General features: G+C 41.6%; 1 protein-coding gene across 4 annotated transcripts in view; it reads right to left on the reverse strand.

Annotated features, from left to right (window-relative positions):
• RPS6KA5 (ribosomal protein S6 kinase A5) overlaps positions 1-18,199 on the reverse strand; it is a 177,932-nt gene that overhangs the window by 15,346 nt on the left and 144,387 nt on the right. For all 4 annotated transcript variants that reach the window (XM_043556843.1, XM_043556844.1, XM_043556845.1 and 1 more), the window contains 6 exons: positions 12,401-12,551; positions 9,043-9,204; positions 7,012-7,137; positions 6,011-6,144; positions 5,223-5,316; positions 1,499-1,669 (listed from right to left, as the gene is read on the reverse strand). In XM_043556843.1, coding sequence (XP_043412778.1) covers positions 1,499-1,669; positions 5,223-5,316; positions 6,011-6,144; positions 7,012-7,137; positions 9,043-9,204; positions 12,401-12,551 — 838 coding nt within the window. The remainder of the gene's footprint in view (positions 1-1,498; positions 1,670-5,222; positions 5,317-6,010; positions 6,145-7,011; positions 7,138-9,042; positions 9,205-12,400; positions 12,552-18,199) is intronic.

The raw sequence follows: 18,199 nt of genomic DNA on the forward strand, positions 1-18,199 counted from the left end.
GTCCTAACTCATCTGACATGTCTTCATTTCAAACGGCTACTTGAAAGAAAAGGTTGGTAACAAGAAGAACGAAGCTACAAGTATCTTTGTATGGGTAAGATGGGAAGGCAAATTTAAATTCTGTTGGAAAGGACAGTTGCATCATTTGAGACTCATGGGATGACAGATGGCCGGTTATCAAAGAATAAAACATGTGAAAATGAATTCTATACAGTCATGGAACAGATCTCTTCAATTAAAAAAATTACATGCTTGTTCCTTGTCTATCAAGAAAACATTTAAGTGGTGTGCTTTTGCATTTAAAAATAGATTGCTAATCTCCAATGTACAGAGCACCATACTGTCAGTGGGCGTTCTGTAGGAGAGTGAGAACTCGGAGGAAGGAAGCAGAGGGAGAGCTACCACAGTTGCAAGTTCATGAAACACAGTTCACTTTTGATTAATTACTAGTAATATGGATAACAGTAATAGGAAGTCCAGGGACAGAAGTTTATGTGCTTTAGAATCAGTTGATTACACTTGGATGCACAGAATTCCATTTTTAAAACACCCTCTTCCTACCAATGATCCAAGATACTTAAAAAGGCAAAAAACAAAAACAAAAACAACAACAACAAAAAAACGGTGCTTTTGGAGACATAGTCTTTTGTGGTGTAACACAAAATAACAGACTCCAAATAAATTATTATTTTAAGAATATTTGAAAATGCTTTATCAACACATGGTAATTACAAATGAATCTATTTTAAAGAGGAAATATGTATAATTTTGCATATGGTAAAGGATGAGTCACTGTTGTCCTTTTATAAATCACTGGGTTTTGTTTTTCAATTTTCATTATTATTTTGATGACTTCCTAAAAGGGGGGGATTTTCATATTTTTGATACTACAAAGGGACATTCTAGAGTTAGAACCTTCTTTACTAACCTTTTGACAGAAGAAATATATAAAAAGCTGCTACTTTTGCATGGCTACACAATTCTATAAAGACAGTACGTGAGCAAAGACATATAAGGATTGTATGGCTAATTAAATCAAGACAATTCTTTATGTTTAAGTACTTAGAACAGAATTCTATACATTCCTATTCATGAGCTAATCAATTTGATTACAAAAATGAGAAACAAGCTTTCAAAATACATCATTAAAAAAACAAACCTCTAAAATGGTACACATATAGGAGGGCTATTATTTTCTGCTACAAAAATTTCCATAGCTATTTTTAGCCCACAACTGTTGCATAAAGTATTTCTTCCATAAAAGGCTCTCACACTTACAAATATAACCTCAAGATGATCTGCTGGCAAAAAAAAAAAAAAGACAAATTTATTTTAGACTAAAATAGAAAAGAAAAAAAAATCCCAGAAACAGGATATCTGCAAGTATCTATTTAGCAGGAAGCCCTAAAAACAAAACAAGAAAAGCCCACACATACTCGGGGGGATATTCGGTAATGAGGCGAGGCTGAGTTACACGAGAGAGCACGTCACTTTATACCTCGGGTTTCAGGTCTCTGTGCACCACGCCGACATCATGCATGTGGCTTACAGCTGAAACGAGCTTCCGCATGATGTAGCTGGCTTCGGTCTCACTGAAGTGCTTCTTTTTCTTAATACGTTCAAACAGCTCTCCCCCGTTCAGAAGTTCCATCACCAGAAATGTGTGAAGCTAGAGAAGAAAAAAGATTAATGTGGAGGGCTTTCATGAAGAGAAGTGTATTTATGTATGAAACATTCCTTGACTATTAACTATCACCAATGCATTTAGAGAATCCCTTGGTAAAATAATCAACAGCAGTCTGTAATATTTTAGAGGAAAGAATCGAAGGGTAATGTGGCTTTTTTAGAATTCTATTTTGGTAATGGAAAATTTCAAGTACTGCAGTGAAATCTTTATATATCCTTTCCTTGACTAATTCTTTCATTTGAATGCCATTCCAACCCTCTTGATCAAGTTTACATAGCTTTCTTTTTCAAGTGTGACCTGCTGCTGATAATAATGTGAAATCGTCTGCTTTAAATAATATAGAAGATTAATGACAGAGAATGGGCAACTGCCCACGGGAGGCCTGACACACCCAATGAATAGCAAATTTATCTTTTCAAAAAGGTGTTTCATGATGTCACTTTGAACCTCCTGTCAGACCTCAACAGATTAGTTTCAGGGTTCCTTGTTAATACCCACGGCAAATACCCATAACTCACTGCCTTTTTTTTTTTTTTTTTGTAAATAATTGCTTTGGATACCAATGGCATTATCTTAAAGAGTTTAAAAAGTTATTTATTTACTATGCTTTGCACACATGTCCATAAAGAAAATAACTCAGGAGCCACTGAAAAGCAAAGGAACTGTATCAGCTCTCAAATGAACACAAACATGTTGTTTAAAGAAAGATAGCCAATCACCAGATTCAGGTGCTATGCATTACAGAACCAACATCACTTGACAAATATGTTTCTTTTCGAATTAGCAAAATCCTCCCCGAAAGAAAAAGCTTCATAATTATCCTGTACAAACTGGGCGAATTTTAAAAGGTGAACATTTTTAATAAGAGATTTGCTTCCAGCCTACCAGAGATCAAGCTAATTTGAGTTTCTACGTATGACAAACCAGGTCAACACTGAAGGTCTGTTACAAACATCTGCCAGTGACTAACAAACAATGCAATGGTTTAAAAGATGGGCTTTAGGGGTGCCTGGGTGGCTCAGTCGGTTAAGTGTCCAACTCTCGATTTGGGCTTAGGTCATGAGCTCATGGTTCGTGGGTTTGAGCCCCGCATTTGACTCCGCACTGATGGTGTGGAGCCTGCTTGGGATTCTGTCTCCCTCTTTCTCTGCCCCTCCCCTGCTCTCTATCTCTCTCTCTCAAAATAAATGAATAAACATTAAAACATTTTTTTAAAGATAGGTTTTAGAATCAACCCTGGATCTGAATGCTGCTTCTGCTACTTACTTATGACCTTGGGGATGCTACTTAACTTCTATAACTTTAGGACCCTTGCCAATAAAACGTAGATAACAGTGAGAAAATGTTTATGAGACAGTTGACTAATGGCCTTCCAGAGATGTCCGTGTCCTAATCCCCAGAACCTGTGGATGTTACCTGATATGGCAAAGGGATTTTGTGGACGTGATTAAGGATCTTGAGCTGGGAGGACTGTCTAAATTATCCATCAGAGTCAACAGTATGGGATGGGACTATGGAAACAAGAGATTGGAGAGATATACAGAAGGGTCACGAGCCAAGGAAGGTGGACAGTTTCCAGAAGCTAAAAAAGGCCAGCAAATGGATTGTCCCTTGGAGCCTCCAGAAGGAACCAGCCCTGCCAACACCAGACGTTATAGCAGTGAGACTGATTTTGACCTTCTGATCTCCAGACTGCGAGATTATAAATTGGTAGTGTGTAGGTATGTGGTAATTTGTTACAGCAGCTATAGGAAACGAATACAAATCATCGCACACAAAGTGAACTATATGCTGCACACCCAGGGGCTGAAGACCCACCCTAATCAATTTCACCCCTCCGTCAAAGAGAAGACTGTGTGTACTTGGGGATGATCTAGGCAACTGTGTCACCAACATGGAAAGAAATCACCCCAGGTATCAACAACTGGGCAGCAGAATGATTATATATTTGTACTAGTAGATACAAGGTCACATCGTGAGACAACTCACATTCAGTAACTCTTTAATATAAAAATAGCAAACAATAAATTTAACCTGTGGCATAAGTAACAAGGGAGGGATGCAGTTCCTGAGATCTGACATCTGCCAGAACATAAGAGCTGGGATGGAGCTGGGCCCAAGTGCAAACACCAGAGGGGGGTGTTGAAGGTCATCCACCAGTCCCTTGACTTGTTATGTGAATCATCTTCAGGAGGAGACTGTCCGGGCTCCTTTTAGGCACCTCCAGTGGATGGGGGACTCACTACCTCCACTGCAGTCAGGTGGCCCCATGAGGTGGCCGCAGTAGGAGCAAGGAGAGCAGCTCCTCCAAGTCCTCCTCTCAAAGACCTGCCTTTTCTGACTACGAGAGCCAAAGAGAAAGGAGATGACGATGTTATTTTTGGGTGCTTGCTCACCTGCTGGGAGAACCGGGCCATGTTGCTGCCTCCCCTAAGGCAGCAGAGCAGAGTAATTAAAAGCTTGTTCTGCAGTCGGACTGCTTGGGTTCAGAGCCCGGCGTTATCACTTACAAGCTGTGAGATCCTGTTACTTAACTTCTCAGAGTTTCAGTTTTCCCACCTGGTGGAGTTACCTTATATAAGGACTGAATCGTGCATGTGGAGTCTGGGCCGGTACCTGGACCATGTAAGGTATGCAATACTAAAGGGCGGCAGTCACTGTGGCTAAGCTGTATCATTCCAGTGCTCTGGGGACTTTCAGTGTGGTGGAGAACTGGGCCTCGGCCTACCCAGGACATGCTGTTACAGCAGCACAGTGGAGGTGGCCCAGATTTTCCCGACTAGATGCTTATGGCCCTGCTGTGTGACCATGGACAGGGCTCATGACCCTTCTGAGTCTGCTTCTTCTTTGGTAAAGCTAGGGTCAGCTGCATCCAGGACTGGTATCGGCTTTTGTGCTTAGCATGCTGTCTCAAGTAGGACTGTGTCTTCCCCCCCAGTCTCAGGGGGAAATGTGTCAACAATGGAGCAACTATTGTCATGGAGGTTGGCGGTGGAGGGGCTGAGGAGACACGGACTTGACACATTCCTCCCACGTCCAGAGGTACGTGCTTCTGCGCGGGGTCCTGTTGCAAAGCAGGACCTGGCCTGTGGTCTGAGTGAACGTGCCATCTGGAGAGGAAAGGGGGTACCCTTGCCCTTCTGCTTCATCTTTGTTCTGGAGCTTGCATTAACTAGGCTTAAACTCTAAATCCTATTCTAGAAGTGAAAAGAAAGTCGAAGGCTGATCGTTAACTGACTACTGAGAAGTCCAGGGATTAAGCTGCGGCGGGCCGCAGCTGAGCCGGTGGGAGGCCCAGCAGCTGTGACCCATCCTGCCCTCTGCCCTTCGTCCATGTCACATATGCCCATGACTGAGTGAGAAGAGCAGAAGTGAAAGCGTGCACTGGTTTTGGGGGTGGGTAAGAAGTTTCTCTGCCCTCTCTGGTGGCCGGGTCGTATCCCATTATCTCTGACTCTGACCCCGGCAGTTGCAACTCAACTGGAAAAAAGAACTCTGTGTGAGTCAGTAGGGACAGAAAAATAGTGTGAGATACCTGGTCGTGGAAAACTTCATGCAGCTTCACGATATTGGGGTGTCCTTCACAGAGTTTCAGGGCTGTTATTTCTTTCTGAGTATTGGCCTCCATCCTGCAGGGATGAATGTGATTAGCCTCCACGTACGTACCTTCTTCACCAAGTTTTCATGTCCATATTATCCCAGCCCTAGTTTTGTGTTTATTTACAGCGTGTTCAGAATGTAAGTGTTCAAGTATCACAATGAGGTTTCCATGACAGTAATGAATCATACCACCCACCAGAACAAGTAATGCATTATTCCTGAGAAAATGATTACTTCTGAGTCAGAAAAGAGCCCATCATGAAGAAATGGGTGCCTCACTTGCCTGACATTTTGGTAGTAAGAATACACAATCATGGAAGTAATAATGAGTTCCCCAAACAACTAGCTGGCTCCCAAAAGCTGCCAGCAAACTGCTAAGTAATTTCAGAAAAAAAAAATTCAGATACACAACTATTAGGAATGGCAACAGCTGTCGAAATGAATGGGGCAAGTCTGATTATCACTGCCACGGAAAATGTTCTCACGGTAGACTCGAAAGCCTGTCACGCCATGATTTACGTCCCAAATGGATTACTTTACCAGCAAACATCTATTAGAGTCAGAGGATAATGGATCAGCTAATGAGCTGAATGGCTACACCCAGGGTTAAAAAGCTTTACAAGAAACCACTGATTTCAAAATAAAAATCCTAATTTACAGAATTCCTTGACCAGGATGAGTCCATACAAAAGAATGCCAAAGGATGCCAGAAATGGTCCCTACCTTTTGCTGATTATTTTGACTGCGAACGCTTGGTTACTTTTTTTGTGTATGCACTTTCGACATATTGAGAAACTTCCCTCTCCCAGCGGCTTGTCCTTCAGGTCTAGGTCATAGTGTTGATAGAATGGGGAGTCCTGAGAAGAAACCAATATCATTTACCTTAAGAGAATACTAGGAACTGAGGCGCCTGGGTGGCTCAGTTGGTTGGGCATCTGACTCTAGATATCGGCTCAGGTCATGGTTTCACGGTCTGGGAGTTCGAGCCCTGCACTGGGCTCTGCACGGACAGCATGGAGCCTGCTTAGGATTCTCTCTCTCTCTGTCTCTGTCTCTCTCTCTCTCTCCCTCCATCCCTCTCTCTCTGCCCCTCCCCGACTGTGTGCTCTCTCTCTCAAAATAAATAAAAAGAAACTTAAAAAAAAAAAAAAAGAAAATACTAGGAACACAGAGGGATAAATAACAGAGTAAAAGAACATTATTATTTCTTTTAATATTTATTTTTGTGTGTAAGAGACAGAGAGAGAGGGCATGAGCAGGGGAGGTGCAGACAGGGAGGGGGACAGAGGATCTGAAGTGGGCTCTGTGCTGACAGAAGCGAGCCCAACACAGGGCTCGAGCGCAAGAACCACGAGATCATGACCTGAGTGGAGTCGGATGTTCCAGCGACTGAGCCACCCAGGCACCCCTAAAGAACATTATTAATGTTAATAGATATGCATGGAATATATTTATATGCTTCCAAGATTCAGCTTGCTTTAGATCATTTCTACTTTCATCTGTATAATTTTTTAAGATATATAATTTGCTATCACTGTAAAAAGGAGTTCATTGAAATGGATGTGACTAATTCTCTAGGGCAAACATTGCTATTTCCATTTATTCATTTCTTAAAATTGCACCTTACTCAAATGGTAAGCCTATTAAATTCATTGGCCTTGACAATGTTAATTAGCATTGGTATTTAAATCATAACTGTATCATTTAATTAAGCACATGTATACCTTCATCATTGCGCTCCTGGCGACACTCGTCACTCCAGGGCGATCAACTCCTGTGTGGAACTGAAGAGGATCTATGACGGCCGCGTTCCGCTTGAACAGAATGGAAGGAGCGACAAAGGAATAGCCCTAAGAAAGAAAAGGAAGAGTAAGGAACAAGGGTTTGCAATTTTCCAGTTTAGCACAGTCCAGATTGTAATAATGTTTTTCACTCTCTGTGAAAAACATTCAAATATGTGTGGAGATGAATCTAATTTTATTTTATTTGCAATCTAAAATGCAAATCAATGGAGATTTCAAATCAATGGAGACAAACTTTTCCGAAGGAGATAATGCCATCTTCTGGTAGAATTAAACCAATTCAGAATTAAAGGCAGAAAAACCTTCTGTCCAATTCCACCCCCAATATCTGACTCGGAGATGGAGTTCTTTCGCATTGCTGATGAAAGTTCACTTAGGAACGCAACTAGCTTCTCAAAAAAGGTACAGTTAAGGTATTAAACAAAGTGGCCCAAGAGTTATCATTTTTCAAGCTCAAAAAGTAGCAAGTTTCACTACAGCGAGTTTCTAATTTAGCAATTATTTGACTCTGATTAGATTTCCTTAGACTAAAAATTTCAAATGGAGTTTTGGAAAAGAAATAAAAATCAAATGGCAGAACGACGTGCCAGAATGAACCAAAAGTGGTATAATGACAGATGATAAATCTGCTCAAGCTAGAACACTCACTAGTTCAAAGAACATTTTTGAATCATCTACTATGTGCTCAGCCACGTGCTAGACATTAGTGTTATTAAGGTCCGGAGACACAGCCCAGGTGACCAGACGAAGCCATACTTATGGTATACTTATGGGGGTCCAGAAGTGAATCTCTGATAGCATTTAATAGTCTTTAATGGTTTTAATAGCTTTCTGATGCCATTTAATAGTATAAGTCTGAGAAAGACCTTTTTCTCAGTATAAAATCTTCCCTAATTCTTTTTTAGGAGTTGGAAAACAGTTAAGATTTCTCACTGAAGATAAAGAATCAGATAACACTTTTTATGAACCGAAGACAATTTTATATGCTAGAGGTAAAATGAAGTAGTCTTGTATTTTTCTATAAAAGAAACTGAAGAGAAATAAAATTTCAAGTAAAAAAATCAACACTTCTTTACATAAAGAACTTGGAAATGCAAGCTGGTGCAGCCACTCTGAAAAACAGGCTGGAGGTTCCTCAAAAAACTAAAATAGAACTACCCTACGACCCAGCAATTGCACCACTAGGTATTTATCCAAAGGATACAGCTGTGCTATTTCAAAGGGGCACATGCACCCCAATATCTATAGCAGCACTATCGACAATAGCCGAAGTATGGCAAGAGCCCAAATGTCCATTGATGGATGAATGGATAAAGAAGATGTGGTGGATATAGATATAGATATAGATATAGATATAGATATAGATATAGATACAATGGAGTATTACTCGGCAATCAAAAAGAATGAAATCTTGCCATTTGCAACTACATGGATGGAACTGGAGGGTATTATGCTAAGTGAAATTAGTCAGAGAAAGACAAAAATCATATGACTTCACTCATATGAGGACTTTAAGAGACAAAACAGATGAACATAAGGGAAGGGAAACAAAAATAATATCAAAACAGGGAGGGGGACAAAACAGAAGCAACTCATAAATATGGAAAACAAACTGAGGGTTATGGGAGGAGTTGTGGGAGGGGGATGGGCTAAATGGGTAAGGGGCACTAAGGAATCTACTCCTGAAATCAGTGTTGCACTAGATGCTAACTAATTTGGATGTAAATTTTAAAAAATAAAAAATGAAAATGAAAAAAAAAAAAAGAACATGTAAGTAATATCTACTATGTCACAGACCATAAGCTTCAGTTAATAATTTGCAACATCTCCATATTTTGAAGAGATTAGAGAATCTTGCTTTTAAAGACGCCAAGAACACTTATATGGGAAAATTAATCTTTTCTTTCACAGCACATCGGCCGCCGCACAGGAGCGCCCTCTCTTGGAGATTACCTGAAACAGCCTCTCGGAGCTCTGGGGCAGCGCAGCAGGGGAGTACGTGGGATCCATCTCCGTGAACTCTTCTGCAAAGTTACTCACATCTAATTCATCTCGGATGACCGGCTTAAATGGGGCGGGCACTTTTTTGGCAGCTAGATCGTCCCAATTTATTTTCTGAAACAGAAAAAGAAAATGGGTACAAAGTAGAGACCAGCAGAGTGGAAATATTTTCTGAGACTAACACAGATGGATTAGGGTTTTAATTAGTCAACAGGGAAAGGGCACATCTTTCAAACCAATGATTATAAATAAGTTTTTTTCCCAAGCATGAGCACATTTTCTGACTGCAGTTTATTGCTGCATTCAATGCTATGCCTGAATGAGGAGACTGCCTTCCGTCACTGTGGGGTCTGGCCGTATCCTCCGGGGGGCACCAGGATGTCCTAATTCACCCACAGGGAAAACAGAAAAATTACTTTTGTCCTGAAGGTGTGAGGCCAGAACAAAATAAAACTGAATGATGACAAAGGGCTTTTCAATGCTCTACGAATATGAATGCTGACTCTAATATTCCTATTTTCTAGAGACAAAGTTAGGTAGCTTTCTTCCTAGACCTGCTCTTCCTCCTGGTCATCTGGACAGACTAGAAAATAAACTCACTATAAGTCATGCACTTGTTTACGTCTGTAAGTTTAAATGATCCTATCATACTGATATAATCACCCTTTTCTCATTTAAGTCTGTATCCTAGCTTTTTAAATACTGCTTCTTGTCTCCCCCATGGGATAATCCGAGCCCCTCTCCCCCCATGCCAGACAATTGTTGTCTGATAAATAGAACCAACTCTGTGCTCTATTTTCTTTGTGCTCCTTCTGTCACTTAAAACAACCTCAGATAATACTTATTGAATCAAATCCCACAGCTATTCTATTAACATATTTCTTCAAATCTAAGATGTCCTCATTCATAGTGAGATATGCTATGATTTCATGTACCATGAAGAAAGAAAAGGCATTATGAAGTAGAATGGTTAAGCTGTCCATTGTAAGACGCATTCTGATTTCAGAGACAGTGGATGACGTTCAGGAAGTTTAATCAACTAACGAAAAAATGTTTTTATTATGCCCTCTTGTGGAGGCAATGGAGAAAAAAAATCATTAGATTACAGATCTTCAAGTTTTTCAGCCAGCGTGGGCTTTAGAGACCAATTAGCTCATCTCCTTTAGACCCAGGTGGAAACTGAAGCCTGAAAGTAAGAACTAACCTTCTCACTTAAACATTAGCTCATGGAAGGGTCAGTCTCTTGATTTTCTCGTTAGCGCTCTGTCCTCCGTGTGGCTGTAATGTTTTCCATTACAAGCATATGATTTGTGCTTGGCTATTTATACATACATTAAGAGAAACTTCTAGAGGAAAGGGGTAATTTAAAGAAATATATTGTTAGCAGAATGTTTAGTATGTAGAAAATTGATCGCTGTTATGTTCCTCTCCACGTCCTCTCCATTTAGGTCTTTACAAGTTGGATTCTGGTCTTTCCTAAAGAGTCCTTGTCATTTAAAAAGCAAAGCCATTAAAGAACCTAAAATTACTATTTCAAGCCATAGAAAAATTTCCGTAATATGAAAGACATACTGTAATATTCACAAATATAGTGAACTGTAGTGAAAAAGATCCTAGGAAAATATGATGAGGGTATTTTGCTTGAGCACTTTCTTGAATTTTACATTGTTAAATTTTCAGCCACATTTCTCAACAAGGTATTTGAAATAGTTTGTTCAACTATTAATCTTTGTAAGCCATGCTAATTTACGAAATGTACACATTGAGAAGTTAATTTTATTCTAAATGTATTTGTTACTGAACTTCTGTAAGATGTGTGGTAACATTTTTAAACGGGTTACAACTGAGAGACTGGTGCTCTTTTTTTGAGTATAGAAATACAGAGAGGGGGGCTCAGTTGGTTAAGTGTCCAACTCTTGATTTGACTCAGGTCATGGTCCCAGGGTTGTGGAATCAAACCCCCTGTCACACCCTATGCTGAGCATGGAACCTCTGGAATTTTCTCTCTCTCTCTCTCTCTCTCTGCCCCTCCCGGCCACTCGTGCTCTGTCTCTCTCTCTCTCTCTCTAAAACAAAATTTAAAAATGCGTCACACACAAAAAAGATAAGAAATACAGAGAGGTAATTCTTATTCTCAACCATTACTTGTTTTTCTAGATTTAAAAAACAATAGACAACACAGAGGTTACTCTAGGGCAGTTTTCCTTTGTTATGTTAGGCATTTTCATTTGCTCTGGTGATAATACTGTAAAAGCTCAGTTTGCAGAATAAAAATAAAACCCGGATGGTCCCTTTAGACCATAAATATTTAAGTCATGCTTACTGAGGTGATGAAATTTTTTAAAAGTCCTAAGTTCAGGGTTTTAAAAACTGAGGTCATGGTATCCTGGGTTGACTACTCAGACTTAAATAGCTAGCCAACTCAGCCAATTTAATTCTTTTCCCCCAGTTACCTAAAATTTTGGAGTTCTTTTGTTCGTTTTACTAAAGTGAGCAAACTAAGTGAAGCAGATGTATTGGTGCTCTGTAGAATGGTCTCATTAGGTTTCTTCAGAATAAGCAATAAGTAAGTAAATAAATAAATAAATAAATAAATAAATAAATCTATGTTACAGATACGTAACTGAGAAATAGGCACATTTAAAATTTTCTGTGATTGCTCCTGAGAAAAGGAGAAAGCATGAAATCACTGTCTAAAGGGCAAAACACACTGGTGGGAATGGCTCGTGAACTGAGAGAAAAGTAAAAAATAAAAGCTTCTTCAGTCCATATGCCTAAATTTCAAGATCATAAATAGAAACCAATACTCAAAACTCGAACCAATAAGCATATGGAAGACTGAACGCCATTATGGTCCTCCCCACTCTCACTTCATTTAGGCAGAAAAAGACCATTTAGGTGTCTCTAAGTAGAATTCTTTTTTTTTTTTTTAAATGTTAACTTATTTTGAGAGAGTGAGAGAGAAAGCGGGGGAGGGGCAGAGAGAGAGGGAGACAGAAGCTCCCAAGCAGGCTCTGTGCTGACAGCAGAGAGCCTGATGTGGGTCTCGAATTCACAAATTGTGAGATCACGTCCTGAGTCAAAGTCAGACGCTTAACTGACTGAGCCACCCAGATGCCCCTCCAAGGAGAATTCTGATCCTAGGATTCCTACAGGGTCCCCGCTATCTAAAAAAAAAAAAAAGGTACAGTGTATGTGAAGATAGGGAGCAAATGTCTCCAAAAGGGGCCATGTTCACTCATTTCATGAAGAATGCCAAGCACCCTGCAAATAGCAGGCCATATAAAACCATCTGTTCAATAAATTTCACCTGAAAAAAGAGATGTTCTTTGATTTCATCCGCATCACGTGGACCACATCCCAATCTTTTCTTGGGATCTTTCATCAAAAGACGCTGAATCAGGTCTTTAGCTAAAGCACTCATTTCTTGAGGATATGGAGGCTCGCTTTTTAATATTCTCCTGTTGACAGATAAAACTTGCTATTAAAACAACCAGAGGATGAAGTTACAGTGACGATATTCTTAGCAAGACAAGTACTGTGCCACACACTTTGAAACTAAACTGTATGTGAAAAGCAGAGCAAGAGTATTTAAAATGAGATGCCATGAAATCGAATTTCCGAAACTAAGCAGAGACAAAAAGCGTTGGATCATTTTTTCAGCGTAAGTCGCTCTAAATGGGGAACCACCACCCCAAATATTTAATTGGGGAAAAAAATGAAGGCTTGGGACAGGTTAGACCTTGACTCGACTCTCCGATGAAAGATTTCCCAATGGAAACAACTCCTAATAAACTCAGAGAAGTCAATCCAGCACTCAGCTCCAACCATCATACCCTTCTCTCTTCCCCTTCCCTGTGTGCCAGGGAACAGCTGGGCCTGGCGGGAATGGGGAGGGAAGGCAGGCCAACGCAGGTAGGGTCACAGCCACTGGGACATGGCTCCACTCCTAATATGTGAAAACGAGCACCAGACCTGGGGCTTTTCATGGGATGAGATCACCTGCTTCATTATCTCCCACTATAAAACAGTCAGGCAAGCCCTATAAGGAACTCAAAGGTAAAGTCTACTGTTTACTGTGGAAGGTGAAACAGTAAGATAATCAAGTTTCTTGATGAAATATTTGAATTTATGCTAAGGTCATGGAAGAAATCAATCCAATCCAAATGTACCTCTGCCTCTGTGAAAGGGCAGACGAATAATGAGAAAGAATAATGGAAGGGACGGATTGAGATTAAGAAGCTTAACACGGTATACACGGAGATAGTTATTCCTTTATTCGGGTTTGTAAAAAGATTCCCTGTTGGGCATTAAAATATTAATAACCGTTATGGAACAAAACCAGGTAACACATTTGTAACAGCACAGTGTGGTTAAGCACACGGACTCCGGAGCCAGACCGAATTCAAACCCTGGCTTGCTGCTAACTGGCTGTGCGACTCTGAGAGTTAATGAACGTCTTCACACCACGGCCTCCTTAACCTAAAATGGGTATTATGATGCTTCAGTGAGCGAAGACAGTGCTTAGCGCCGCACCGGGAACATTGCAAGCGCTTGACCTGTGTGCCCCTGGCTCCCTTCGGCTACACCAACCACACAGAAAACCACAGCCAGTAGCCACTGAGAACCAGTGAAATGACAGTGGAACTGTAAGTTTTCACTGGAAATTCTAGCCGTCTTGTTCATTACAAAGCTAATCCCGCTTCTGGCACTCCATCCTGGGGATGCAAGAACACTCGGACGGAACAAGGGAAAAAAAAGAAGTACTCTTTTTCTCTTTAGGGTTCTTTAGTGTTCCCCCAGGGCTCGCTGCTCGTCACGGTTTTCTGCATTGGAGAGAATCCTCTCCTGGGACCAGGCACAGGCGTCTCTGAGAGACACTGGCAGCCCGGTCTCTGAGGGAAAGCTAAGCAGAGACTTTTCCATTTTCCCCACCTTTCATGTGCTTTTAGCAGGCAGGGACTTTTTGTGTGAAAGGATCAGGCAATAGATACCCTGTTGCTGACATTCACTTTGGCTGAGAAATAAGCACTTTGGCTGATGTCGTCAGAAGGTACTGATTCTGTAGGTCCATACACCTGAGTCATCGGCATTTGCTGGAAGTCTACTCCGTACAGGCACTTAGGGAAAGCAACGGTCATGCCAACCCTGGCGGTTCATCCACAAAAGGAGGGGCATCGAGAGAACAGGGAGCACCCAGAAACAGGGATGACCCACTGAGATGCCAAGCTGCGAAGAGGCGCGGGAGACTCCGCGTACAACTTGGGGCGGAGGTCTGGGCACGCAGACAGCATTGGTGGGCGACCGACGGCTGCAGCAGGTGCCACACGCAAGGAACTGGAGCGTGACATTGGAGTGAGGCAGGGAGCACATCAGGAAGAGTTGGAGTGGAAATCTGAAGGGGTTTCTCGGAGCAGTACTGACGAGGGGACGAGAGGGACCACCAGTGGTGGCCACAAAGCTTCCCTTTTTCCTGGCTGCAGCGAACACGGCCAGAAGCAGCCGGAGGAGGTTGGGCAGGCGATGGTGAGCACGCACCCCAGCTCGCAGGAGTGAAAGCAGGGGCCACGCAGGAGGTAGCACAGCAGGACCGCTTCTTAGGCTCCTTGTCGTCTCGGTAAATGGAGTGGCACGGGGCTTCCTCAGTGCGTGGAGAGGTTCTGAAGCCTAATCCCGCGGAGAACCGTAGGCCAGGAAGAGGACCAGAAATGGAGGTGCGCTAGTCAGGAGAAAGAGCCCCCAGCAGGCTTAAATCTCTTCTCCAGGGGAAGATGATCTCTTCCTCTTCTGCTTCCTTGAAACGTACAGGGCCGAGATGCATGTGAAATGACAGCTGTGCCTGGTTATCGCGAAGTCACCCCTGAGATGTGTGAGCAGACAGGACTATTTAAAACTCAGAGAACACAAGTTTCTGGGTGTTGTCTCTTACGCCAAGGGTGTCCTTGGAAGGGGGGAGCGGTGGAAGCGGTGCACAGAAGAGTAGTATGATGCAGTCCCGTGGTGGCCTTCCCATGTGGGGGTCACCCATCCACCTGTTCTCATCACTAATGGCTGAGTGTGCCCTCTGTGGGCTGGCCAGCCAGGCCTGGTGACTGCAAGGACCCCTGATGAAGAGGCGCTTGATGCTGTCATGCTGATACCCATGTTTCCTGATCTGTATCTCAGGAAGCTAAGTAAAACTGGTGCCAGATTACAGCCTATTGTGACCTGTGAATATGAATGTCAGTCTGGAGCTCAGACCAGCGCAGTTACGCAGAATGCGCACTGCAGAAAGGGGGACGCAGGTGGAGGATGCTCACGGACCTTTAGCCGTGACAATACTAGAACATCCTGCAACAAGGGCAGGGAGACATTTCTCAGGTGTTGTTGCCACTTGACCTCTTCGAATGTTCTAGATTTCTGAATTGGTAATGACCCAGAACTCTTTCTTTTTAGCTCCAAAGGGAATCTGGGAAACTTGAGAAATGAACTGTAATGGGGTGGGGCCCAAACAAATCTTTTTTTTTTTAATTAATCTATTTTTTATACATTAAAAAAAAGTTTTTATTTATTTATTTTGAGAGAGACACAGAGAGAGAGAGAGCAGGGGAGGGGTAAAGAGAGAATCCCAACTAGGGTGCACTGCCAGTGCAGAGCCCTATGCAGGGCTTGAACTCATGAACTGTGAGATCATGACCTGAACTAAAACCAAGAGTCAGATGCTTAACCAACTGAGCCGCCCAGGAGCACTGAGCCCAAATAAATCTCAGAGCTCTCTGGAAAATCAGAACAGGCTCTGAGTTGACATATCACATTAAACACTTCTTGTGTTTGTTATCATTTAATCCATACAATAATCCTATCAATAGGCAGCCACTATTATCCCTGTTCTAAAGGTAAGGAAAGATTCCTTTCAAATCAAGACATACACACAAAATTTTAACTTGATATCCCAGAACATAGATGCTCCTAATATTTTTTTGCAAGAAGCAGCAAATAACAGAGCTAAGAAAATTTTGAAAAATAAAATAACTGGGAAAGATCTGCCTAGCCACATGTTAAAATGTATTATGAAACAAGATTGTAAAAGTGAGGTGCTAGCAAAGTAAATCAACAGCCAAATCACATGAACAGAAGAGACAACTTGAAAAACATCCAGGCATATACACAAACTTACATTGTTTTTGAAAAGGGACCAGCCAACATGGGCAATGCCACATTGTTTGACAAATGTGCTGGGGAAACCAGCTATTTGGGAAGTAAACGAAGCAAGACCTTGCCCCATACCACAACCTGAAATGAATTCCAAATGGATTAGGAATTACATGAAAAAAGAAAAATCAAATAAAATTAAAACCAATAACATAAAAATGAATATAAAACTTCTTTCTATTCATGAATGTTAAGTTTCTGAGAACCTCTGTGGTGAAAGAAATTCCCATCTGATTAGCTTAAGAATGTATGGATTGGGGGGCCTGGGTGGCTCAGTAGGTTGGGCATCCAACTCTTGATTTCAGCTAAGGTCTTGATCCAGGGTCATGGGATCAAGCTCCACATTGGGCTCCATGCTGAGTGTGAAGCCTGCTTAAGATCCTCCCTCTCTCTCTCTCTCTCTCTTCTCTACCCCTCTCCCCACCTCATACACACACACACACACTCTCTCTCTCTAAAATTAAAAAAAAACAAATGTATGAACTAAAGAGTACTAACATCGAGATTAAAATTAAAACTATGATGGGGAGCAAGATGGGCAGATGGGTAGATATAGAACAAGCAAGGATGGTAAAATAGTCATGGTAGCATCATGGCAGTGTGTAGGCAGGTTTCCACTGTGACAGGTATTCGAACATTTTCATATAAAATGTGGCGGAAAAAGTGAGCTCATGAAAGTGTGCACGTGTTTCTTATGATCACAACAATATAACAATACGGAACTGTCTCAACAATGCTGTTAGTACAGTGGGCAGTGCTCACCTGTCACCCCACTGAGGTCTTTGCTCAAGTGTCACCTTATCAGAGCAGCCTTCTGGAACCATCCGAACAAAAATACCTATTTCCCCACCTTAGTCATCCCTCTTCTTTCTTTTCTTTTCCTCCATGGCATTTAAAGACTATTTGTATTTATTGATTGGTTACTCTGATCTCTCCCAGCTAAAATGTAAGCTCTGAGGGAGGAGAGATTCGTTTTTTTTTTTTTAATTTTTTTTTTTCAACGTTTATTTATTTTTGAGACAGAGAGAGACAGAGCATGAACGGGGGAGGGGCAGAGAGAGAGGGAGACACAGAATCGGAAACAGGCTCCAGGCTCTGAGCCATCAGCCCAGAGCCCGACGCGGGGCTCGAACTCACAGACCGCGAGATCGTGACCTGGCTGAAGTCGGACGCTTAACCGACTGCGCCACCCAGGCGCCCCGAGAGATTCGTTTTAAAGGCAATTTTGTTCAGTGCTTTTTTCCTGGGGCCTAGAACACTGCTTAGCATATAGCAAGTCCTCAACATATATTTCCTGAATAAATACACATCTGATTATTTTCCATTTACGATACCTTGCTCACTCAGGCTCTTTCTTCCTCAGTTGCAACAGATGCCTGCAGATAACATCTTTGTTTTTTCACCAATAGCATATGCCTTCTCTTGGGGTGACTCTATTTGTCCTCCATTTCAAAGTTCACAATCTTTCCTATTTTGTGACTTAACATTGTTGATTCTCCCTTGCTGGTTCCCATGTGGTCCCAGAATTACCGGACTACTTATATGCCTGCCTGAGTTAGGAAGTTTTCAGCAAACTTCATTTACTCTAACTAGATAAGAATATTATGGTGCGTCTACTCAATGGTATATTACACAGCCATTGCAAAATTATGTGTACAAAGAGTTTGTATACATGAGAATGTGTATAACTTTAAGCAAAAACTGGAAAAGATGAAGTTATATTTCTAGCATAAGTACAACATTATACAGATTTGAAAGACTAAAGGAAATATATCAAGATATTGGCAGTGCTGGTCTCTGGGTGTTATTACGGTTTTCCCTTATGTACGTTTTAAACTATAGTGAACGTTACTTTTAGAACAGGAACAACAGAATGAACTTGATTTATAAGATCACAGACCCACGGTGACCAGCACAA

Source organism: Prionailurus bengalensis, chromosome B3 (assembly GCF_016509475.1).
Source record: "Prionailurus bengalensis isolate Pbe53 chromosome B3, Fcat_Pben_1.1_paternal_pri, whole genome shotgun sequence".
Lineage (NCBI taxonomy): Eukaryota > Metazoa > Chordata > Mammalia > Carnivora > Felidae > Prionailurus > Prionailurus bengalensis.